This window comes from Bison bison, unplaced genomic scaffold, assembly GCF_000754665.1.
Source record: "Bison bison bison isolate TAMUID 2011002044 unplaced genomic scaffold, Bison_UMD1.0 scf7180017864260, whole genome shotgun sequence".
Taxonomy (NCBI): Eukaryota; Metazoa; Chordata; class Mammalia; order Artiodactyla; family Bovidae; genus Bison; species Bison bison.
This window is the reverse complement of record NW_011494832.1, coordinates 11,294,057-11,319,976: the sequence shown is the minus strand read 5'-3', so window position 1 is coordinate 11,319,976 and position 25,920 is coordinate 11,294,057. Positions and strand designations below refer to the sequence as shown.

The window sequence follows — 25,920 nt, the reverse complement described above, 5'->3', positions numbered from 1 at the left end:
GATCCCTGGATCAGGAATAGCTCCTAGAGAAGGAAATGGCAACCCACTCCAGTATTCTTGCCTGGAAAATCCCATGGACAGAGAAACCATAGAGTCACAAAAGAGTCAGATATGACTTAGGGACTAAACAACATAATACATAATAAATTCAGAATAACAACAAAAATATTATTACCAAGATGATAACTGAAAAATTTTAGTTTTATTTTCAACTCTTTTTGTCATTAGGCTATATTCCACAAAAGAGATACAGCTAAACTACTGTGTTTTAAAGTCACCTAAAATAACTCCTAAGAAGTTACCAACTACAGAGAATTTAAGCTACCAACTACTTACACAGTTAGGTTCCTCTTGTTTTAATTTAATTTCGTTTTATAATGATGTAAAACATTTACATAATTCCAAAGCCTAATTTCCATGTCTTCCACTTGGTTTCCCCTCCTCCCAAAGGTCAGTGTTTTTGTTAGGTTTTGGTTTATCCTTCCACTTAAAAAATAAATATAAGCAAAAATATATATATATTCACATTTCCCCTTTTCTTAGGTAAAGTGTAGCATGCTGTGTTCACTATTCTCCATCTTGGTTTTTTTTCACTGAATATATCCTGGAGGTCATCCTAAAATAATAGACAGACAGTCCTCACTTGCGAAACTGAGTCATCTGGGGAGACAACAGTCAGCGATCCAGCGTCGTTTTTCAGGTCCCTCAAAAGGATGAGGTCCAGATGGGCCAAGCCTGCACACACTCTCAAGGACATCGAGGATAAAAGCCACAGCCTCAAATCAGTGTGTGGTCCCCTGAAATCTGCATCTCAACCAACATTCTCATTGCAGAATCTTCAACTATCACCTATTGATTTATAATGCGACAATAAATAGCCTTGTCTATTTGAAGCTTCCTTTTCAACCTAGGTATACTGGGGAGAAAGAGGGACTGAAAGTAACAAGGTAAATGTAAAGAGTAGGGCGGAGGCCGTGGGGGGAATGTCAGAAATATCAGGCCTCGATCAAGAAGCCAAAGAGTGTAACCTTCCTAAAGTGTTCCTGGAAGTCTAGCTTCAACCCTACCGCACACATCCCACACATCCCAAAGCGAGGGGATAACGGGGAGGAGACGCAGAGGAAAGCAAAGGAACAACTCTAGGGACTCAGGGTGATCTGAGTGCCGGGAACCAGGAGCCGGAAAAAGGGGAAGATCTGCCCTGGAAACGAGGCGCGGAAGGTGTAGAGGTGGTTGCTCGTAGTGGCGTCGTAGAACACGACTTTGCCGCACTCGTGATTCACGTGGACGCCCACTTTCCTGAGACAGACCGAGAGATCCTCGCGGGTGCCGGTCTCGGTGAGCGCCTGGCACTCGGAGCCCGCGATGCGCAGCGCCCAAAAGCCACTCAAAGGCTCTATCTGCAGCATGCCCTTCCTAGGCACTAGCTCCGAGGCCACGCCCACCACGCAGCCTCCGCCCTCGGGCCCTTGGAGCTCCGCCTCCCAGGTCTGGCAGCCGGAGCAGAGGCCTGGCAAGCCCAGGACACAGCGGAACGGATAGAAGCGCTCGGGGTCGGTGTCCCCAGCGCAGACTCTCTGAGGAACCGGCTTCAGCGTCACTGTCTTCAGATCCTGGGAAATGATGAGATCAGGGTGAGCCGAAGCCGCATCCAGGGTCAGTGGGTCTGAGGGAAGATGAGGAGAAAGAGGGGCAACCCCAGGTCAAGCCATCCGGCCCCCTTTAGGATGGCCTTCTCTAGAAGTCAAGGTCACCTTTGCCCCGAGAGATATCCTAGCCCCCCCGCCCCCTCCTTGACATTAATCCCTAAATTTCACCATATGCAGCTCTGAGGGTGGTCTCCCTCAGAGAGAGTGGTGGGGAGGTGTCATTTCAACACTCAGAACTGAGACTATCTCCTCTTCCTTCCCTGTTTCCTGTGGTCTTCATATCTAGAACAAGATTTGAGGCTTGTATAAGAGATGTCGAGGTTCAGATTGTTTGAGCTCGAGTAATTTTCTAAAGTACAGTCCCTCAAAGGTTCAGTGGAGGGGTGGAGTGCAGAAGGAGGAACGGTCAGCCCCCTCCCTTCTCACCACATAGGCACACTTTGGGGGTTGGGGCAGTGCGGTGGGCGCTCAGCATGCAGTATCTTAGTTCCCCCACCAGGGTTGGAACCCACTGCCCCTGAAGTGGAAGCATGGAGTCTTAACCACTGGAGAAGCCTGCCCCGCACACGCTTTTAATTGGGTTTGGATATTAAGTTATAGTTTGTCAAAGGTAGAAGGCCTACAGTGGCTTGAGAAGCTGTGGTTCCAGGCCTTGCCAAAGACTTAGGAACGGGGGCCTCATCCTCTTACTCTTGTGTGTGTGTTACTCTATCAGTCCTGTCCGACTCTTTGCAGCCCTACAGACTGTAGCCCGACAGGCTCCTCTGTCCATGGGGTTCTCCAGGCAAGAATACTGGAGTAGCTTGCCATTCCTTTCTCCAGAGGATCTTCCCGACCCAGAGATCAAACCCTGGTCTCCTGCATTGCAGGCAGATTCTTTACCGTTTGAGCTACAGGGAAGTCCTCCTCTTATTCTAATATGACTTAATGTTTCCTTGCTGGATGGGGTATTTAGGAGAGATGGAGGATGTGGGAATGTGGGGAAGAGGAAAAAGAGTGGTTAGAATCATGAGGATGAGTTAGGTGGATTGGGGCCGAGGTAGTTCTTACTGGTCTCTTAGATTCCACCCTGGCTAAACTGATGCCTTGGTAGTTGAAAAAAAAAGGGGGGGTGGACCGGAGCAGTCAACTATAGTGACTTTCTTTATCCACCAGGGGGCACCACAGCCAAAGCAGTAAGCAGAAGCCAAGTGATGGGTCCTCGTCCTCCTTTTGCTTGAGAACACCTGCTCCCTTCTCCAAGTCCTCACCTCCATCCCCATCTCCACACCCTCAGGGACCTTTCAGTGTTCTCAGCCACTCACCTATCATCGTCTTGAGCTCTTCAATATTCGTAGCTCCTGGGCTCCCCAGGTTCTCAGAGCTGTCCCGGTTTGATGAATAAGAAACAAAAGAGTCCCTGTTTCGTTTCCGGAAGAGTGGGCTGAGTGAAATTGAGAGTTTGGGATTTTGCAGCACTGGTTTAGTTGTTCTGTCAACTTTGAGGGAGAAGGGGAGGAGAGAAGAGAGGTCAGTGGGGGCAAGGCAGCAATGTCAGAAAGTGCTTCCGAGCTCTAGACACAGCAGGAGGAATCAGAGGTAGACTCAGGAAAGTGAAACTGCCCACATGGTTCCAGTAGCTGGGGATCAACAGAAATTCTTGGGCTTGCCTTACTGAATGATTGATAGATAAGGGAACAATTTATTAAAACCCCTCTACTTGTAAGCTGTCTTCACTGGTTAAGCTTACTTTAGTTATTTTTTCCATCTAATTGTAATTTTTCCTTTTAATTGCATGTGTGTGTGTGCTAGTCACTCAGTTGTATCAGACTCTCTGCGATTCCATGGACTGTAGCCACCAGGCTCCTCTGTCCATGGAATTCGCCATGCAAGAATACTGGAGTGGGCATCCATTCCCTTCTCCAGGGGATCTTCTCGACCCAGGGATAGAACCTGGATCTCCGCATTGCAGGCGGATTCTTTACCATTAATTGCATACCCTCCAGGTGCTTGGGAGGGGATAGCATTTGACCTCCTGTAGACTTGGAGGTTCCTTGACTCCACCATTAGAAGCCACCAGCATTCAGGGGCAGGACTCTTACCTGGAGGGCTCAACTCAGGCTCCGAGGTTTTGTTCGTCTTAGGATCATTTTTCTCTGCCAGGTACCCTAGGAATTGGTGAGAGAAAACCAATGTTGGTCTTGATAACCTGAAGCTGCAAACTAAAAACCAAACAGCCTGCCACCATCAATAAGAACAAGAATTGGTGATTCTCAGTAAGGGCTGCCCCCTAGGTCATGAGGAAGTTTAGAAGCCTTTCAGGTTGTCCCAGTGCCTGCAAAGGAGGGGGTACTCTACTGGCCTAGAATGTTTCCTGAGGCCTGGGATGTGATTCAGCAGACCACAAGGCAGAGAGCACAGTGGAGACTTAACCATGTGCAAACACCGACAGCTCCTCTGGTGGAAAAACACTCGTGGAACAGAATCTCAAGTTCTGCTCTTGGCTTTGGAAGGCATTGTGTAGTTTCTGGCTTTGGCAAAATGATTTCTAATGCTGTCTTTTCCACTTAAATACTCACATGACTTGGGTAATTTACTTCACCTCTCTGAAGTTGCAGGGGCCTTATTTATTGTAAATTGCCAATAATACCACCTGTCTAGGAGGATGGTAGTGAGATTTTGAACTTTTAGATGTGGACTGCTTAGCACATGGTGGCTCTTGAAGAAATGGTACTTCTAGTGTTACCATCTCAGATAGCAGGGCCATCTCTGATGGCTTGGGCATAGGCTGCGGTTACTGGGGTTCTCCCTCCCCTGGGCTGTCATGACCTGACTTACAACCAGAAACCCAGCCAATGGCTGATGGCAGCTACTACTACAGAGACCGAGCTGCTTTTGTCTTCTCCTTGTCTTATCTTTTCTTCCCTTACTGTGAGGAATGAAGGAATAAATTTGAAACTTTCTGTTACTCTTTTTTTGTGGGGGGGCATGCTGTCCAGCATGTGGGATCTTAGTTCCCCAACCAGGGATCAAACCCATGCCCCCTGAATTAGAAGCATGGAGTCTTACCCACTGGACCACCAGGGACGTCCCAGAATTTTCTGTTACTTTTAAATATTTCTAAATTTTGGGATTAGTCTCTGTTTTGTGAGTTACCTGAGTTTAAAATAATAAAACATATCCATATGCCTGTGCTTCTCCCTTGATGAGGAATGGGGATTCACCTATATTTGGCCTCCGTGTAATCAGAGAGACAGAATTCTTCCCCTTTGCTTTTTTCACTTTCCCCAAACGGCAGGAGCAGTCATCACTTACAGCTCTTTCTGTCTTCCTCAGACAAGCCACTGAGGAATTTGCTTTTATCTTTCTTGCTGTCAGCCTGGAGAATGTCTGTGGGGAGAGAACAGAATGAGATGGAGTAAATTCAGAGAGTTTGAACAAGGAACCCATGATCACACAGCAGGCATCAAATTTCAAATGCCTTGAACTTGACTCTCATAGTCTTAGTGGACCAAGGTGTAAAACTCTGAGAGATGCCCTTTCTGTTATCCTGGAGTGGCTCTCTAGCCCAGCACTGTCCAGTAGAAATACAATCAAGTCACAAATAACATTTTAAAATTTCTAGTAGTCACAAGGAAAGGGCTTCCCTTGTAGCTCAGTCAGTACAGAATCTGCCTGCAATACAGGAGACCCGGGTTCAATCCCTGGGTTGGGAAGATCCCCTGGAGAAGGAAATGGCAACCTACTCCAGTATCCTTGCCTGGAAAATCTCATGGACACAGGAGCCTGGTGGGCTGCAGTCCATGGGGTCCCAAAGAGTCAGGCACGACTGAGCGACTAACATTTACTTACTTACTTAGTAGTCACATTACAAAAAGTAAAGTAAAAAGAAACTGATAAAATTAATTTTTAATTCTATTTTCTATTTAAACCATTATTAACAAATATTGCCTTTCGACCTATAAAAAGTTATTACTATATTTTACATTCTATTTTCGCACTAAGTCTTGTGAAATCTGACATGTTTCCTTCACTAGCAGCACACCTGACTGGACGAGCCACATTTCAAATGCCCAAGTGCATGTGTGGCTAGTAGCTAACATATTAGGCAGCACAAATCTAGTCCCTTCCTAGTGAGGAGAAAGGGCTGAGGGACAAAGGTGCCGTTTGGCCTCACGCTTTAGCTTCAGAAGAAGGTCTGCTGTGGTGCCAGCCACTCAGGCACAGGGTGTGGTAAAGGATGGTCCCACCTACTTAAAGCGTGGGTGCAATCCCTCTCCTCCCGACAAGAGAAGACTCAAGACAAGAAAGGCAAGGGAGCTCCAGACCAAGGCGCTTGGTGCCCTCTGTCCCAGTTCTCCCCAAGGAGGGAGTTCTGTGCTCCCGTCTCCCAGACATGGAGGGCTGTCAACGTCTGTGTACCCTCATGGAAACAGGGGCAGAGGACAAAAGACTGTGTGGTTGGAGAATGAGCCCATAACTTGGGGACGATGGCCTGTGTCTGGCCTGCACTTGCTGTAGGGGTGCTGGACTAAGGGAAGAGCTATAGAGTGGGACCCCTAGATAAGGGGCTTCCTCTGGGCCTCTGCACCCTTCTAGTGCCCTGCAGCTCCAGGACAGGAGAGAGCCAGCCCTGGGTATAGGTGGAGGGAGACACAGGGGATCTCCTCTGAGGGCCACCAGCCCAGCCATAGTGAATGCTCAGCGACCCTCTTATGAGGGGTCTGCACACCTGGAGCCAGAGGAAACACTGGCCAGGAGTGCTATGCTTCCAGGGCCCTCAGGGTCCAGCCACCAACCCCCTCCACCTCTGGTTTCCCACACCCAGTCATTCCCCAACAAGAGGCAACCATCCTCAAACTAGGCAGCTATGGAGATTAGACCAGTGTTGTAAGTAGGCCCCCAGAACCCCCTCCATCCAGTGGACTATATCTAAGAGAGCCAGGTGGGAGTTAGGGGACTGTGTGTAGGGGTGGGTGGGGAAGAAAATACAGCAGACCACGTTCATCTGTGCCAAAAGGTAGAGAGTGTATTTGTAGCCCCCTTCTCCATGTCCAATCCCAGCCTGTGCCAAAGTGAAAAGGTAGTAAACCGCTTTATTGAAATTCTAAACTGAAGCCAAACTATTTAATTTTATTTTATAGATTGTAGTTCTTCTATGTGATATTGAACCCAGGCCATGGCAGTGAAAGGCCAGCATCCTAACCACTAGGCCACCAGGGAACTTCAGAACCAAATTGGAATGACTATGAAAACCTGAAATGACTATGAAATTGTTGGATTACATGAGATTACACCATGTGGGATGGGAGAACTGAACAAAGCAAAGCAGTTACTAGGGAAAAGAAAAGTTCAAAACAATAAAATTAAGAACAAAAACTCTGTGTCTGGGGAGTGGAGATTCTTAGCTGAACAAGTGGTATTCTTGGGGGCATTGTCGTGGTCCTCTTTTTCAGAGGCATATGGGAGGGGTCTTGGGGTGGGAGACTCTTGTGATATTTCCTGGGAGAAAACTCCATCCAGCTCTCTCTACTCCTGGTTTAGGCAAGCACAACCCTTGCTGTGAAGGGAGTCCTTACAAATACCCAGCTGTCTTCCTAGGTGTAAACCCAGACACGTTTTTGAAAAATACCTGACCAAAAATCTAAAGCCAAAGTCATCTACTTCTGTCTGACTTCTGTTTCCCTGCAAGGCTGCAAGAAGGATTTCCCTAAGATGTCATTGACTTTGAATCTATTTTCTTGTATTCTGTAGTCAGAAATAGATTGAACTCCAGTTCTGGCCCACCAGACAACTGGTCTACCACCTTCCTGCCAGTCACTGTGCCAGGCATGGGAACCTCTTGCAGCTTTCACAAGAAGAGTCAGGGATGCAAACAGGTGAAACATGATGAAGGTAGAGTGAAAGAAATGCCTGAAAAGAAAGATACAGATGCCTGGAAAGTGCCCAGCAGAGAGCCTGGCATTGGAAATATCCTATATAATTACTATTGATATGGATGAGTTACAGTTCCATTTCCTCAGGGTGATGGAGGAAGAATCCCCCAAAGGGAGGTGAACTGAGTTGGTGACAGCCTCTTCCTTACCTTTGAACTTCTTCAGGCTCTTTGTGAGGGAATCATGCCGTGATTTGATGTCACTGAGTTTTTTCTCTAGGTCCATTGAAACAGGGGTTGGGTTGAGAAAGCGAAATGCTTCACTCCTAGGAAGATATGGCTGAACTGGATGGTGAGATCAAGGAATGGGGTGCAGGGGAGAAAGAGCTGTGACAAAGAGGTGGGGATGAGGTGATGGAGCCTTGAGGGTGGGGAAGGAAATCAGAGGATAGTGAGCTCAGAGTCGGGAGGCCAGGGCTAGGGATATGGGGCCAGGGTGAGGTGGGGCATAGTATGATACGGAAATGCAGATGGGAGATAAGCCAGAAAAAAGCAGAGAGGAAGAGGGCAGAGAGATGGGGTAGGGGACCCAGGAGCCATCTAGTTGAGCAAGGGGTCATGCAGGAAGTGCAAGGAAATAGGAGAATCTGTGATGAAGAAATTGGAACATAAAGAAAACAGCTCTTCTCTTTAGTAACCAACTCAGCTTAAGCTGCAGCCTAAGTACCTGACTGCAGTTAGACAGAGTAGACAGGAACTTGGGAGGAAAGAATGTTGAGTATTTGAATGTATGTTGAGTATTGTAAGATGAATGAATCAGTGGGCAAAATGCACTTGGGGTGGCCCATCATACCTGCACAAGGCAATTTTGATGTCCTAGAAGAGAAAGAGAAACAGCACAGTCTTAGCGCTTGGCTGATTCATGGGAGCCAAGGAGAAGGTACTGACCATGCAGGGCATGGGGTAGAACAGGTGGAATGAGAACATCTCTCTTCCTATATGAACATCTCCACAAAGGGTTCCTCCAGGAAGTGTCCAATATGCCAGTAGGCAGGAAAATGATCAGACCTCGAGAGGAACTAACTGAGTTGTTTGAAAATAAGTTTTGTCTTTGAGACTAAACCAGAGAAGGGAGAAGAGAGACAGGAAAAGGGCTGGAATGGCTTTGTGTGGTCTTTCTTTACAAAAAAAAAGAAAAGAAATGGATTTCTGAACTAGTGGGAATGGGAGATGGAGTCAGGAGGGAGCTCAGCTTATCCTGTGCATCACCTAGACCACACTGTCCAGTATGGCAGCCACCAGTCACACATGGCTATTGAACACTTTGAAACATGGCTAGTACGACAAGGAACCAAATTTTTAAATTTTATGAGAGTCACCAGTCCAAATTTAAATTAAAAAAAAAAACGGAAATAGTATAAAATACTTTTTCCATTGACCACAACTATATTGATTTGGTCAGAGTACATTTAATTCAACCATTCAAAACATGATATCTGAACTGAGATCTGCCAAACATATACCAGATTTTAAAGACTCAATTTTTTTAAAGGAAGAGGTTCATAAAATATTTCATTAATACTTTAAAAATATTGGTTACTGATTGAAATTATAATACTTTGGATATATTGGGTAAAATAAAATATTTCACTTAATTTTACCTGTGTCTCTTTACCCTGCTAATGTGGCTACAAGAAAAAAAGTTTAAGTCATATTTGTGGCTTGCAAAATAATTCTAAATTACACATATAGCTCACATTGTACTTCTAAATTATATACATTGTGTGAAATATATTTGTAAATTATGGCTCACACAGTATTTTTATTGGACAGCACTGAGCTGGGGGAAGGAAGATAGAGGCAACTCTGGTATCCTGCCACGTGGTCAGTGCTCTGATCTGTAACTGGGGAGGGGTCACTGTGTTTTTACAACTTGGTCCCCAAGGGACACTCACCTGGAGCAGCTGGCCTGGCGGCAAACACTGCCTGGACTTCAGGGAATCCTTCAGCTTCCTGAGATAGTTCAGCTGCGACTTGGTGGAAGTGACATATAATTTCTCCCCCTTGGAGATCTCCTGACCCAGCCAGTTGATCCGGGATAAGAGGAAGCTCTTCTCCTCCTTTAGCACCTTACGCAGCTGTCTGAAGGCTTCGATGACCATCTCCTTCTCTAATTCCACCTGGTACTGGGGGCAAGAAAGTGGACATTCAGAAGATGAAAGGATGGCCTCAAAGTTCCTTCTATCCCATTTTATTCAATGTTATCATTTTATTAAGTTTATTCTGAGCAACATGCAATGGCAGACACGGAGGAAAGGAAATGGGAGGCGAACAAGCTTTTGAAAGCCCTTACTATGTGCCTTGTTTTCATTTTAGGTTATTTATTCATATTTTTTGCCTTCAAGGATAGGTAGTTAATACTTAATACCTAAGTATTAAGTATTCATATTTCCAGTAGGCTTTTCAGTTTATAATTTGCTTTCACATAGATTTTTTTTTCCTTTGTACACACACCCACACACAAAACAGATACAGATATTTGAGTGGGTTCATAGCGTTTTCATTTTCTAACTTGAGAAGTCAGTTTCTAGGTAAGTAAGGGACTGTGAGGGGCAGACATGGGTCTTAAAACTGGTATTTCCTATTCTAAGACCAGCACCAGTTTTCCTTACACTACCTGTCCCCAGGTGGGGGAGACCAAAGCAATCAACCTACTCCAACAACATGAGGCTGGACGTGGAAGATGCTAGCACTGGCAAACCAAACGCTGTAGAGGAGGAGAAAGCTGGAGCACACCCTTCCCCCCGATGCCACAATTCTTTCTGTCCCTCCTACACTCCATCCCATTCTGTATCTGTTCCTTTGTCAATAAGGTCTTTTTGAGTGGTCAGTGTAATAAGGAGTTCTAGGAGTTTTGCAGAGATACTATTTCTGTTTTCAAGCTCATAGACAGAGAGACCCACACCTGAGTTTTTCTTACCATAGAGACTTTGATACAGTGTTCACCTTGTGCCATCACCTGAATTATCTCCCTCTCCTTTTGCTGCAAGACCTCGATTTGTGATTGGATCTGCCCCTGTGGGGAGAGAGTTGTCTTGGCAAGTCGTGCCTGGAGATCTCCTGACCTCATGATGCCTCCTTATTTCTTGGGATGGAGGGCAAGTCCTTGTGTCATTATTAATAGATCCCCCTTTCCTGTTCAAGCTGGGGGCTGGGGTGTGACGGGGAGGAAGAACTATGGAGCCTAAGTGACCTACAAGAAAGGAATGTAATAAATTATAACTAATAAATTATGACTAATATTTGGATGTGCTTTGGGGTTATCAAAGGACTTCCACAAACCTTCTCTCATTTGTCATACCTACGACTCTTAAGAAGTACAATTTGTTTGACCCATTTAAAGAGGAGGCACCTGGAGCTCAGAGAGGTAAAGTGACTCCTTGAAGGCTCTATAAAAAGTTCATGAGTCTGAACCTGAACCTACACCTCTGACTCGAAATTCCGTGTTCTTTCCATTCTCCATTATACCTTGGTTGCAACAAACATCAGTTTTCCAGCCTTAGACTTTTGAACCTACGGGCCTGACTGCACATTTTCTACTCAGGTGCAAAGATGGGGCCATGGGTACAAACCCAGAGGGAGGAAATGACAGTTTCCAGGTCCTCACTGAACTCTTGATCTGATGGGGAAACAGGGAAGGGACCCCGAAATGCCTACCTGATAATTCTGGGCAGCTTCTTCTATCAGAGTTGTGTTGTGGGTTTTGTGGTCCTTGGATTCACGACACACCACGCAGAGGAACTTGCCATCGACTTCACAGAAGTAATGACATTTCTCTCCATGCCTTAGACATCTCAGCTCTTCGGTTTCTGGCTGCATGTCCGAGGGATTCATAGCTTGGATTTTCTCCACCAGATTTACCAAGAGCCAGTTGGGCGTGATCGTGTCCCTCTTCACAATTTTGTTGCAGAGGGGACATTTAAGAACGCTGTCTGCTGCTTCCCCGCTCTGAGTGATGCAACTGAGGCAGAAGCTGTGCCCGCAGTCAATGGTAGCAGGGTCCTGCAGAATATCCAAGCATATGGGGCAAATCATTTCTTCTTGAAGCTTACCGGTAAACTGTTGATGGGCCATGATGGGGCCAAAGGCTTCTTCAAGTCTGTAGGAAGTCGAGAAATCAGCTGTGGGCACTGATTCTAAGAAAAGAGAAGATAACAGAGGCAATGGAGGTCAGAGTCTATTAATTAGAGAATCAGAGAGAGAGGAAAAAAACAATAGTAGAAAAGAGTCAAAATTAGAAGGTAGGAAATATTATAAAGAGGGAAACAGATGGGCAATGCTACTTCACTGCCTCTTAAGAATGAATAGATGTAGTAAATGAATATACACTGCTTATAAAATGAGGTAAGTATTCCTGAACCTTGGACTACTTAACGGTGTTTATGAGGCAGTTAACTGAGATTAGAAGGACCAGGGCACCAAAGTCCTTTCTCAGAGGTTCAGGGAAGGAGTGGATGGACTGGAAAACGCTTCCCAAAAGGTCACAGCCAGTTCACCAGTAATGATTTGAGCATCTCTTTCATGCAGAGCCCAAACCTTGGGAGAATATATGAAAAGGAAGGGAGTAATTCTCTATCTCTTGTAATTTAGTTCCACACTTTTAAATATTTTGTGCAAACGTGGAAAATATTGAAGGAGGAAACAGACAGAGCTGGACTCCGTCTTAGGCCAGGCTGCGAACATTAGGCTACAAGCATGGTCACCCTCCCAATGGACTCTGAACTTTGTGCCCGGCGTCTATAGAAATGGCATACCAATGGAAAACCAGACCCCCGGATAAAAGAGCCTCAGGACTTGTACTTGGACTCTCCGTTGCCTAAAAGAATATGCTAATTATCTCTATAACAGAACAAAGTCGTAAATTCCATTAAGTTTGTCGGGATATGACCACAGTCCTGTTGATAAATGTCCACTGTTTATCTAGTTTTGTGACACATGAATCATGGGCTAACTTTGATCGTATCTCTGTTTCACCTTGTCCAGACTAGTTTCAAGGAATTTGGGGAGGTGGGTTTGAGCAAGAACACTTAAGGTATATAAGGTTTTCACAAAAACTGGTCAGGGTCCTTGGCTAAGAGGAGACTCTGCCTTGGGCCCACCGCTGTAATAAACTGCACTCCACTATCTGCATTGTCCTTCTGAGTGGGTTTGTTTCCTGGAACGCGTGGCTACAATATAATCACCCGCTCAGGGAGTTTCCAGTTAAAAGGAGAGGCAACCATTCCTCCCCTGGGGAGATTCCTAGTACAGTGGGACCAGCGAGGAACTTCCTTGCTGAAAGGTCATTCTCTGTTCTCCATCCTAGTTGTTACTTCCCCGTAGCACCTGGATCAATCTGTTCTCTTCTATTTTTTTTTTTCCCCAAACATCTTCAACACTCTGGTGTGTCGATGCTCATTCTTTTTCTGTGTTTCTTCCTGCTTCTTGGTGCTTACTTGATCCCTGGATTGCCTTCCCCCAACCACCACCACCACTTCCTTCTGTAGCTCCACACATTTGCATCACAACCTTTGCTCCTTCCCTCTTATATAAGGGAAGGGTCCTTCCTCTCTTCCCATTTCATCTGGATCCCAGCTGCCACCCTTATCTCCTCTCTCTCCAGCATCTGCCATCTGTCTCCCAAAAGAAACACATCTTTCATCTTTATCTGATCTTAATATTTAGGTCAGACAGGCATTGTGGGTAATTTATGATTATAATCAGAGTGATTGTATATTTTGGCTTACTTTGGGACAGTGCTGGGTTTCACGTTGACCTGATGTAATGAATAGATCATCCTTCCATTCTCAAAAGTATCCAGGTTGGATGATGAATTATATGTTTACCTTAATTATAGAAACTGTTGGAAGCCAAGGCTTTCAGAAGTGTTACACCTTCATTTCAGAAATGTTATGAAAAGGCCTTCCTCTTTGTTTCCTTTGAGGTGAAATTAAAGCATCTTGACACTTGTATAATATTTTATAGTTTATTCTCATCCTAAACTGCTGTCCCCTGGAGGCAGAATTTAACTTATAGGTAGGTTTCATTTGACATAGTGATTTTAGACATAATAATTTGTATGACTCTAGAGAGGATGGATGTTTTATTTTCCCTACCACTTCTTACTGCCTCTTGTCTGCCTGGGTCCTGAAGACATCTCACCTTCGCCCACCCCCAGCTTTATTGATATAATGGACATATAGCATTGTGAAGGCTTAATGTGATGTGATGATTTGGCACATGTACATATTGTGAGATGTTTACCACAATAAGGTTAGTTAACACATCCTTCACCTCACATAAATAACTTTTTTGTTGTCATTGCTATGGTGAGAGCATTAAAGATCTATTTTTGTAGCAACTTTTGAGTATATAATAAACTGTTGTCACACACTGTACATGACATCCCTGAAACTTATAACTGAAATTTTGTATTATACCCCCTTGATCCACGTCTTCAAATTTCTCTCACCCCTCAACAACCAGACCCTGACAACCAGCATTCTATCCATGTCTATGAGTGGGGTGCTTTTAGTTTCCACATACAAGTGAAATCCTACAGTATTTGTCTTTCTCTTGTCTGCCATTTGTCTGCCATAACAGGCTTGCCTGGTAGCTTAGTTGGTAAAGAATTCCCCTGCAATGCAGGAGACTCCGGTTCAATTCCTGGGTTGGGCAGATTCCCTGGAGAAGGGACAGGCTACCCACTCCAGTATTCTTGGGCTTCCCTTGTGGTTCAGCTGGTAAAGAATCTGCCTGCAATGCAGGAGACCTGGGTTCAATCCCTGGGTTGGAAAGATCCCCTGGAGAAGGGAAAGGCTACCCACTCCAGTATTCTGGCCTGGAGAATTCCATGGACTGTAGCGAAGTGTCAGACATGACTTTCACTGTCTGACATTTTACTCAGCCTAACGCCCCCATGTCCATTCTTATTGTCACAAATGTCAGGATTTCCATCCCTTTATGGCTGACTTTAAATACATTCGAGAGACTTTGCTGGTGATCCAGTAGCTAAGAATCCACTGGCGAGCTAAGATCCCACAGGCCCCAGAGGAACTAAGCCCATGTGCCGCAGCTATGAAAGCGTGTGTGCTCGGGAGCCTGTGCAGAAAGGAAGGATTCCACGTGACATAATGAAGATACTGCATGCCACAACTAGCTGTATACAGTACTTGCTTTATCCACAACTAAGACTTGACACAGCCAAATAAATGAATATTTTCAGTAAATAAAACACACACATACAATGGTATTTGCTTTCTCCATTCGTCTGTTGATGAATATTTAAAGTTGTTTCCAAGTCATGGCTTTTGGGAACAAAGTGCAGTGAACATGGGAATGCAGATATCTCTTTGAATTCTGGATTTTATTTCCTTCAGACATACACCCAGAAGTGGGATTGCTGGATCCTATGGTAGTTATAGTTTTAATTTTTTTGAGGATCTTCCATACTGTTTTCCATAGTAGCTGCACCAATTTCCATTCACCAAGAGTGCACCAAGGTTCCCTTTTCCCCACATCCTTGGCAGCATTGCGTTTGTTGTCTTTTCGATGATAGCCATTCTGACGGGTGTGAGGTGATATGTCATTATGATTTTGATCTGCATTTTCCTGATGACTAGTGATGTTGAGCACCTTTTCATGTACCTTTTGGCCATATGTATGTCTCCTTTGGAAAATGTCTATTCAGTCTCTTATAGTATTTGTCACTCAGTTGTGTTTGACTCTTTGCAACCCCATGGACTGCAGCTTGCTGGGGTTCTCTGTCCCTGGGATTCTCCAGGCAAGAATGGGGGTGGGTTGCCATTGCATTCTCCACTAGAGTGGGTTGCCATTCCCTTTTCCAGGGATCTTCCCTACCCAGGGATCGAACCTGGGTCACCAGCATTGCAGGTGGATACTTTACTGCCTGAGCCACCAGGGAAGCCCCAGTCTCTTCAATAGACTGTTTAATTGGATTATTTGTGGGATTTTACTATTGAGCTGTAAGAGTTTCTTAAACACGTTGGATATTAACCTCTTATTCGATATATGACTTGCAAATATTTTCTCTCATCCCACAGGTTGTTTTTCCATTTTGTTCATTGTTTCTTTTGCTATGCAGAAGCTTTTTAGCTTGATACAGTCCCACTTGTTGGCCATAATTGACTATCTGCAAGGAAACAAAGTTAGACTTACACTGTACACCATAAACAAAAAGTCTAGGTGGTTTAAAGATCAAATATGAAAATATTAAAATTTAGAATAATATTTACCCTTAATGTGAGAGAGGGTAATGACATAAAAAAATGGCATAATGACATAAAAAAAAACAGAAGACATAAAATTAAAATATTGACAGATTACCAAAAACAAAACAAAAATTTCAACATGGAAAATAATGCCATAAAAAAATCAAAGGACAAATAATAGCAAAAGAGAATTTACCAGCTTTAATATGACGTGTCAAGGGTTAATAGCAGTAATATAGAAAAATGATTTGGCGTCAAGATGAGGATGTAAATTCATGTGGCCACCACTACTCCCTCCTCTTTCAAAGACATACTAATAATATAATATTTTTTAAAGGTAAAAAACTACAACCAGTCAATGAGAGAATTCATGAATGTAAGATAGTGCTGGGTCAGCACCCTCTGAGAAGTTTACTAACACACAACAGAGAATCACTAAGCGGTAGAAACCAAGTAAGGTCAGAGATATAGAGGATAAATCAAAATGCTCCAACATGTGTCCAGTCGGAAGTTCAGAAGAACAGCAGAGAGGAAATGCAGGAGCAAAATATGAAGAGAAAAAGCCTTCAAGTTTGTTTTTTTCAGAATGTACGGGTCCCCTGAAAACGCACCAAATATCAAGCACAACAAGAGAAAAATAATTTCACACTAAAAACACCTTGTAATGCAACTGAATAGAATGAAAGAGAAAATTGCAAAAGCTGCCAGAATGAAGTAGGAGGGTACCTATCAAAGAACAAGTAAATCTTTTAAATTTATTTTTAACTGGAGGATAATTGCTTTACAATATTGTGTTGGTTTCTGCCGTACATCAACATGCAAGTAAATCTTTAGAACTGATACTAATATTTCTAAAAAGTGGGAGGAAATTACCAAACCAAGGTGTCTATATTCATTTAATCTGTTATTCATAAATGAGGGCAAAATAAAGATATTTTTGGACATTAAAAAAACTAATTTTCCACCAGGAGATCCTTGAAATCTTTTCTTTTTTCCTCTTTGAATTCTGTTTTTCCCTTTGTGGGATCTTAGTTCCTCCACCAGGTATCAAACCCTCATGCCCTGCATTCAGAGTGTGGAGTCTTACCTACTGGACTGCCAAGGAAGTCACAGGAGATCCTTGGAATCTTGCTGAAAAACCTGAAAGTTATCTTTTAAAAAGAGAGAGAGTGAAAGGCTCCACGATGGGAGTGTGATGCACAAAGCAAAGAAAACAGAATTCAACAGTATGGGTAAATATTATATACCACTGACTGTAAAAAACATTAGAAACAAAAGTTTTGCCTTCAAAAAAGTAGAGCTAAAATTTTAGACAACTATAATACAGGAATTCGAAGCAGGGGGAAGTTTGGAGGATAGCTAAAGACCTACCTAAGGGAGCTAAGATTTTAGGAGTCTAAAGATGCTTAAAATTTTTAGACTTTGTTACAAAAATATGAAGTTAATGACATAAGATAAAAACTCAAGGATAAGTACTAAAGGAATAGAAATTATAATTTTCAAAGCAGCAAAGGGAAAAATATTAATTAAGAAAATTTAGCCAGTAAAATAGGAGGCAAGGCACTTCCCTGGTGGTCTAGTGGTTAAGAGTCTGTGCTCCCAGGGCAGCGGGCTGGGTTTATCCCTGGTCAGGGAGCTAGATCTCGCATGCCACAACTAAGACCCAGTGCAGTCAAATTAAAATAAATAATTTTTAAAAATTAAAAACAAAACAGGAGGCAAGAGAGTTGGAAAGGGCTATAAATAAGAAGTGTGGGGACTTTCCTGGTGGTCCAATGGCTAAGACTTTGTGTTCTCAAGGCAGGTGGCCTTGGGTTTGATCCCTGGTCAGGGAACTGCATCCCACATGCTACAACTAAAGATCTCACGTGCAGCAATAAAGATCAAAAATCCCTTGTGTGGCAACCAAGAAAATAAAGGTCATAAGAAAAAATAAGTAAGAGTAGCTATGAAAAAGAGGAATTATGGAAAAGAATGTAAAAAAAAGAGTACATGTTGGGGAAAATGACCTCATTATATTACTGATTCATATTACTCAATAGTATGGCATGAACACAAGATCAGGAATACAGCAGAGTAGAAAGTTCAGAAATAGCCAAAATACATACAGGCATTTAGTATTTAACAAAGATCCCATCTCCAGTTGTAACTGAATAAATGATAATTGGAACAAGAAGAAAGCGATTTAGAAAAAAATTAATGGATTGAATGCACTCCCTATACCTTAAACTGGGCTAAATTCCAAACAGACATATTTTAAAGTTTAAAAAAAAATGGGAAATATAAAAGCACTAGAAGAAACCATAGGAGAATTATTTTATAGTTTCAGAGTGGGAAGGTCTTTATAGATAGGACACAAAATAGAAAATATTGATAAATTTAAATGATAAATTTTAAAAATAAAAATGTTTAATAAAAATGTTTCTACATGAAAAAATTTATAAAAATAAATTCAAATAAATGAAAACTGGGAGAACTATTAATTTGATCTGTAGACTAATCAAAGATTAAGAATCAATTTCTTTGAAACATAAAAAAGCTGCTACAGGGACTTCCCTGGTGGTGCAGTGGATAAGAATCTGCCTGCCAAAGCAGGAAACATGGGTTCGATCCCTGGTCTGGGAAGATAACCACGTGCTGCAGAGCAACTAAGCCTGTATGCCACAACTCCTGAAACCCGAGCACTGAGAGCCTGTGCTCCACAAGAGAAGCCACTGCACTGAGAAGCCTGCACACGGCAATGAAGAGTACCCGACTAGCCACAACTAGAAAAAGCCTGTGCAAAAGTAATGAAGATCCTGTGCAGCCAAAAATAAACATTAAAAAAAAATGCTGCTACAAATCAGTGAGATCAACAATCTCATAGGAAAATGAGCCAAGGACATGAACAGACAGTTCACAGGAAAGAGAATGCAATTCACATTTAAAACATGTGAAAACATGTTTACAACATGTGAAAAATCCTCAGCCTCACTTACATTGAAAGAAATGCATATTAAAATGACACTGACATACAATTTTTTACTTGGTAAAAATCCAGGAGTCTGATGACACTGTGATGGCCAACGTCAGGGGAAAAGATTCTTTCATTGCTGGGCCAATGTAAATTGGTGCAATTTCTATGGAAGTCAATATTGCAGTATGCTTCAAAATTACAAGTGCTTTTGCCTTGTAAGTGGCTTCTTTTGTGGCTCAATTGGTAAAGAATCCGCCTGCAATGCGGGATACCTGGGTTGATACCTGGGTCGGGAAGATCCCCTGCAGAAGGCAATGGCAACCCACTCCAGTACTCTTGCCTGGAGAATTCCATGGACAGAGGAGCAGGATAGGCTGCAGTCCATGGAATCACAGAGTCGGACACGACTGTGCGACTAACTTTCACTTTCTTTTCACTTTACTTTGTAATTCTTTTTACCACTGTACCTCAGAAATTTATTTATCCTATAGATTTACTCACACACCTAAAATTAGTATGGATTTGTGGTAATGTTAGTATTAACAAAAGATTGGAAACAACCTAAATGCCCATCAATAGGAAAATGTTTAAATAAATTGCAATCCAACTCCATACCTGAATAGAAATTAACAATGAAGAAGTTCTGTATTTATAGATAAAAAAATATCACCAAGTTATGTCGTTAAGTGGGGGGAAAAAAGTGATGCAGAATAATGCATGTACTATGAATCATTTAGATAAAAATTCTTATTTTCTTGAACATGAATATAAACTCTGTGGAACAATAATGATCTACTAACATTGGTTGCCTCTAAGGAAGCAGATGACTGGCTGAAGGATGGGGTGGTAGAGACTTTTTACTATATATAAATTTTTTTATTTTGTGAAGGTTTAACTTTGTAAATGCTTTTAAGTTTTCACAAAATCGCGTGATAAAAAATGGGCTGAGATTGAACTGTAAATTCACAGAACAATAAAATTAATCAATCAATAAGCATATGAAATAGTAATCTTTCAAAGTTAAAACAAGATATCATTTTATACCTTAGATTAAGAAGTCTGGGAATATCAAACATGACCAGAGACATGGGGAAATGGAGACACCTACACTTTACTAGTGAAAGTATAAATTATAGCAATTTGTTAAAAGTTCAAAATGTGCAGTTAGAGTTTAAAATGTGCAATTTCAGGATTACACTACATAATAATGATGATAATGGAAACATTACTACTAATAATAATAAATAAAAACTAACACGTATTAAATACTTACCATGTATCAGGCACAGTTTCAAGCATTTTATATTTATTAGTGAAATTATTTATATAGGGAAGTATTAATGCCACTTTGAGGACAAGTCAACCAAAGGTAAGGGAGATAAAGTAATTATTCCAAGGTTATTTAGTAAAAATGGTGGAATATAAACTTGAACCCAACTAGATTCCAGAGCCTAGGATTCTGCCTAAAAATCGTGTGTGTGTACATTCAGAGATGTGTATAAGGATGTTAAGTGTAGTATTGTTTATAAAATCAAAATATCAAATAAAATCTGTATCAGGGCTTCCCAACCACATTACTACTGACATTTTAGGCTGGATAATTATCTGTTGTGTGGACTGTTCTGTGCATTGTAGGATATTTAGCAACATCTTTCTATCTACTTAATTCCAGTAGTATTCCCCCCTCACACCCCTGTCCCAATGTGACAAACAAGTGTTTCCAGATATTACCAAATGTCCCTGAGGGACAAAACTGCCAGCTGAGAACCATGGATCTGTAAGTATTCATATGGCTAGGTCTCAATAGTGTGAGGCCATTCATATACATTAAAAAACACACAAAACAGTGCTCCAGATAATTCATGGCTCTCTATATACATGATAGAAGTATAAACACACGGATGGCCTGGAAGGATTAACACTAAATTTATGACAATATTTGAGGAAAACAACTAAGAAAACTAAGTGAACAAAAGGAGCTTCAAATCTGTAACATTTAATTTTATTTTTTTTAATTTATTTTTGTAAATACTGTGGCAAAACAGTTACCTTTGTTAATTCTAGGTTATTGTTACATGAGTGTTTTTTTTCCTACATTAACTTTTTCAAAATAATTTAGTTTAAAAAGGAAAACTATAAGAAATGCACAGTAGATATAGATATTCAAAGTAATTCTTAAATTCTAAAATTAAAAAAATTCAACCTCTCTACTACTCAAGAAAATACAAATACAACAATTAGATAAAACTTTGTACTCATCAGATTGGCAAAAAAAATGTTTTTTTAATGTTCAGCTCTCATGAGGATGTGGAAAGATGAGTCCTTCATACGTTGCTGGTAAGGTCACATACAGGAAAAAATCAGGCAAATGATACAAAATGCAATCAGCTCATGACTAAAAAGCACATTATAAGAAAGGTAATATGTAAACAGTGTTTCTAAAAGGTTTTCAGACCTTAAGATAAGTCAAGGACTGTGGAGTGAGAAAGAATTAAAGGCATAGCCAGGAATTCCCTTGTGGTCCAGTGGTAAATCATCTGCCTTGCGATGCAGGGGGTGTGCATTCCCTCCCTGGTCAGGAACAAAGATCCCACGTGCTGCAGGGCAACTAAGCTCTGTGCACCGCAACGAAGATCAGAGACAGCCCCAAATAAACATTTTTTTAAAAATTAATAAAGGGATAGCCAACACAGAAATACCCTGTGAACGGTCTCCCTAGAGACAGATTTTGCTTAGTTAAAAATAGAAATTGAAAGTAACAAAAACAATTCTGTTTAAAATACCTTCAGTTCAGTTCAGTTCAGTCGCTCAGTCGTGTCCGACTCTTTGCGACCCCATGAACTGCAGCACGCCAGGCCTCCCTGTCCATCACCAACTCCCGGAGTTCACTTAATGCCTTTAAAATATTTGCTGAGAGATTTTCCTGGTGGTCCAGTCGCTGAAACTCCAGGCTCCCAATGCACGGGGCTGGGGTTCGATCTCTGGTCAGGGAACTACATCCCACATGCAGCAACTAAGAGTTTGCAAGCCACAACTAAAGATCCCACATGCCACAGCAAAGACCTGGTACAACTGAATAATTTTTTTTTAGTAAATATTTTAAATAATAAAATAAAATGTTTGCCAAGTTGGCAAATTGAATGAGGTTAACCTATAACCCCACTTAAAAGGAGTAAAGAGTTTAAAGTCCTCTATAGAAATCATATCACACAGAGAGCAAAGAAAAATAACCATAAAAATAAATGCATGGGTTGACAGAAATCAATTTATAAGTAATAGTTACAGCATTCAATAAAACATGGGACTGAGTCACTCAAAAAAAGAGTTGGATTAAAAAAAAACACAACAAAATGTAATGTTCCTTTTCTTCCTTACACTCATTAAAAGAGATAAAATAAAAAATACGTGAAAGACATAGCATAGCATTTCCCTGGTGGTCCAGCGGCTAAGACTCCACCATCTCAATGCAGGGAGTGCCCAGGTTTGACCCCTGATCATGTCACTAGATCCCACATGCCACAACCAAGACCAAGTACAGCCAAATAAATAAATAAATATTAAAAGATATAGCATAAATGCAGAGATAATTAAAGGGCTGCTATGCTAACGGAAATAGAAAAATCCCAATGGCAGGCTTATCTGTCTCCCTCTTTCAGGAGAAACTGCAGGCTTCCTAAACAACTCGACTCCAGATGAAGTACGAGCAAGGAGAAGCGAAGAAATCAAAAAGACCTGGTCTTCACTTGACTCATTTACCTAAAACGATTGTAAAGTATTGGATTGACCTGTAGGATGGCTAATATTATGTGTCAATATGGCTAGGCTATGGTACCCAGACATTTGGCAACACCAGTCTAGATGCTGCTATGAAGGTATTTTTCATCTGGGATTAACAATTAATATTTAACATTTACATTTAAGTAGACTTTTTGAGTAAATTACCTTCTCTAGTGTGGGTGGGCCTCATCAGTTAGTTTAAGGCTTTTAAAGAGAAAAATTTCCCTTGAGAAGGAGAGAATTCTGACTCCAGATTGCCTCTAGCTGCAACATCAACTCTTCCCTGGGTCTCCAACTTGCCTGGACTGCCCTGTAGAATTTGAACTTGCCAGCACCCACAGTCACATGAGCCAATTTCTTGAGGGAACTTAGCTCCCCAACCAGGGATTGAACCCAGGCCACGACAGTGAAAGCACCAAGTCCTAACCACTGGACCACCAGGCAACTCCCGAGTCAATTTCTTAAATGTCTCTCTACACATCAATTGGTTCTCTTTCTCTGGAGAATTCTAATACAGACTGTCTACCCTCAACTCACACCCTCCATAATTAGGCTACCTGGGCAGTAAATGACATCAAAGATAACTGGCAAGAAGAAGTAAAAATATGGTTGCAGCTGAGGATCTAAACATACCCCTAAGCAGAAGACATCAGACTTTGTAATATTTTGTACCATAGAAGTACTGTGCTCAGAGCCCAGCACAGAGTTCTTAATTCCTCACTCTGAGACACCACAGACTTTTCAGGAGGACACTAGGATAGTGAACAGCTTTGAAATCCAATCGCAGTAGATGGGGGTGAGGATCTGGTGTTGGCCTGAGGAGCCTCGGGAGGACAGGAAAGCTGCCTTCTGAACATTAGGAAAATTGAAGTGAATGTCCACCCCTCCTGTCTTCCAAGCAGATTGTAATGAGCCAAATTACATCCACCCAAATTTGTATGTTGAAGCTCCAACTCTTAGTACCTCAGGAGGTGCCTATCATTTTGAGACAGGACCTTTAAAGAGTAACCAAGTTAAAATAAGACCATTGAGGGGGGCCTAAGCTGACAGGTGTCCTTGTGAAGAGAGATTAGGACACACAGAGACATCAGAGACACTCTCATGCAGAGGAAAGGCTGTGAAGCCGGCCAGTGGCAAGCCAAGGAAAGAGGCCTCAAAGGAAACAGCCTGGATGGTGGACTGCTAGCCTCCAGAACTGTGAGAAAATGAATTTCTTCTGCTTGAAGCCACGCAGGTGGTGGTATTTTGTTATGGCAGCCCTAGCAAATTAATACACTGATACACAGATTAATGCCCATGTCGCTGTAAAGCCCACCTTACACCTCACCCCTAGCTCTGAGTTGCCAGCTCTACAAGGGGTCTCCCTACCCCTCCCACCTCGCATGGGACACAGCAGCACTCGGGGCTGTTCTTCCATTCCAAGCTCTAGGTGGGACATGAGCTGATTCAACCTCTCTAAACTGCATGTTTGCAACATATACTAGATAAAATTCTTTAAAAATGCACATAAGATCTTTTGTCTCAGCAATTCCATGTCCAAAAATTCCATGTCCTACAGATACTGAGTATTTCTATATGTGCCAGGCACAGTTCTAGGACTAGCGATAGTGACAAAGCAGACAAAAGCCCCACTCACTGAGAAGAGCCCAACAAATTAGCTAACCAAATGAATTATACATTAAGGGGCAATACATATTATGGAGAAAAGGCAGGAAGCGGGGTTTTCAATAGATGGTCAAAGTGGGCCTACCTGCATCCTCAGTGGTGTCCAACTCTCTGCAAACCCCTGGAGCAGATTGCCATTTCCTCCTCCAGGGGATCTTCCCCACCCAGGGATCGAACTCTTCTGTCCTTTGCATCTTCTGCACTGGCAAGGGGATTCTTTACCACTGCACCACCCAGGAAGTGCAAAATGGGCCTAACTAATGTAGTGATAATCAGGCAACAATTTGAAGGCAGTTAACAGCAAAATGGCAACAGTTGTTATTGCTGGTTGGTGGAATTATGGCTACTTATTTTCTTTTTTACTTTTCTGTACTTGCCAAATATATTACAATTAATGTATTTCTACAAGGTAGGGAAACAACCCAAAATAAATATTTTTATAAAGCCATCTTCAGTCAGTCCTGTTTTCTACAGGACAAAATCTAAACTGCTGATGTTTAAAGGCCTCCTCCCTTCCATTTAAGCTTATCTTTAGTTTCTCTTCAAGATAAACTGTCTTTTCCAGTAAGGCTGATACTCTATGACCCATGTGTGCCAGTAGGGTTGCCAGATTGAGTAAATAAAAAGTACAGGCCAGCCAGTTAAATCTGCAATTTCAGATAAACAATGACTACTACAGTGGTAACCCACTCCAGTATTCTTGCCTGGAGAATCCCATGGACAGAGGAGCCTGGTAGGCTGGAGTCCAAGGGGTCGAAAAGAGTCAGACTCGACTGAGTGACTTCACTTTCTTTCTTTCTTAAGACATTATGAAATCATCTGAAATTCAAGTTTAACTGAGACACCTGATTTCTAGCTGGCAAAACTACATGTGTTCTTTCCTCATCTGCTGGAATAATCTTTTTTCCATCTTCCCAAACCTTTCCAATTAAGCCCAAGGGTGGGGAGGAGGAAGAAGAGGTGGGTGGAACAGAAAAGCACGCCTATATAAGTTCAGTCAGCTCCTGTATAAGGTAATCAGGGGCTGAGGGTGGGCCACAATGAGGGGCTCCCCCTTTCCTTGGACTTGTGACCCTCCAGTAGATAAAGAATGCACCTCTGATTGGAGGGCCCTGACCCTGGAGTCATGTAAAGAGATGAAAGTGCCAAGGCTCTCAAATTCTCTCCCCAAAAGAAACTATTTTAGTTTAAAGGACATTTGTTCCAATCTTTGCTATTTTAATTCAGGTAAAATGTCCTTAGTAACTTTTTTTTTAACCTAAGAGTGTTAAAAAAAAATTACATTGCAATGCCTTTTTTTTTAGAATAACTTGAGGATTTTAAAATGGACAGCTTTTGTTCCAAATAAGAATACATTTCTATTTGTCTGACCCACCCATTGTCCCCTATCCCGTTCATTAGCTCCACGGGGACCTGAGAGCACCTTAAAGTTGATCTGAGTCAGATTATTCAGTTGACTCAGAGATTCTAAGTCTGCAGGGGGAAAGCTGATACTCCTCTCTCCTAGGAGACAGCAAGGTACTCTGACCCAGACCTGACACAGAAGAGCTGTGACGCCCAGGCTGCCAGAAACCCGTGGGCTACTGTCCAGCATCTCCAGTTCAGTTCAGTTCAGTAGCTCAGTCGTGTCCGACTCTTTGAGACCCCATGAATCGCAGCATGCCAGGCCTCCCTGTCCATCACCAACTCCCGGAGTTCACTCACACTCACGTCCATCCAGTCAGCGATGCCATCCAGCCATCTCATCCT

At 42.4% G+C, this 25,920-nt stretch overlaps 1 protein-coding gene and 1 long non-coding RNA gene across 5 annotated transcripts; one reads left to right on the top strand and one right to left on the bottom strand.

Moving 5' to 3' along the window:
* Window positions 1-190: 190 nt before the first annotated feature.
* On the bottom strand, window positions 191-25,920 carry TRIM31 (tripartite motif containing 31). 4 transcript variants are annotated; one of them, XM_010848178.1, is made up of 10 exons: window positions 25,882-25,920; window positions 11,221-11,699; window positions 10,484-10,579; window positions 9,459-9,689; window positions 8,357-8,379; window positions 7,714-7,829; window positions 4,944-5,018; window positions 3,731-3,796; window positions 2,954-3,127; window positions 191-1,666 (listed from the first exon to the last, which is right to left on the bottom strand). In XM_010848178.1, the coding sequence occupies exons 2-10, from the start codon at window positions 11,635-11,637 to the stop codon at window positions 1,140-1,142; spliced, it is 1,725 nt and encodes a 574-aa protein (XP_010846480.1). In that variant the 5' UTR covers window positions 11,638-11,699; window positions 25,882-25,920; the 3' UTR covers window positions 191-1,139. The 4 variants fall into 4 exon arrangements, with proteins under 4 accessions (XP_010846480.1, XP_010846479.1, XP_010846481.1 ...); XM_010848177.1 differs by having other exon boundaries at window positions 25,876-25,910; XM_010848179.1 differs by having other exon boundaries at window positions 11,221-11,565; window positions 25,876-25,904.
* Window positions 1,529-7,007, top strand: LOC104994551. The gene is made up of 2 exons (XR_825956.1): window positions 1,529-1,634; window positions 6,773-7,007. It is a non-coding gene; the product is annotated as an uncharacterized LOC104994551 (long non-coding RNA).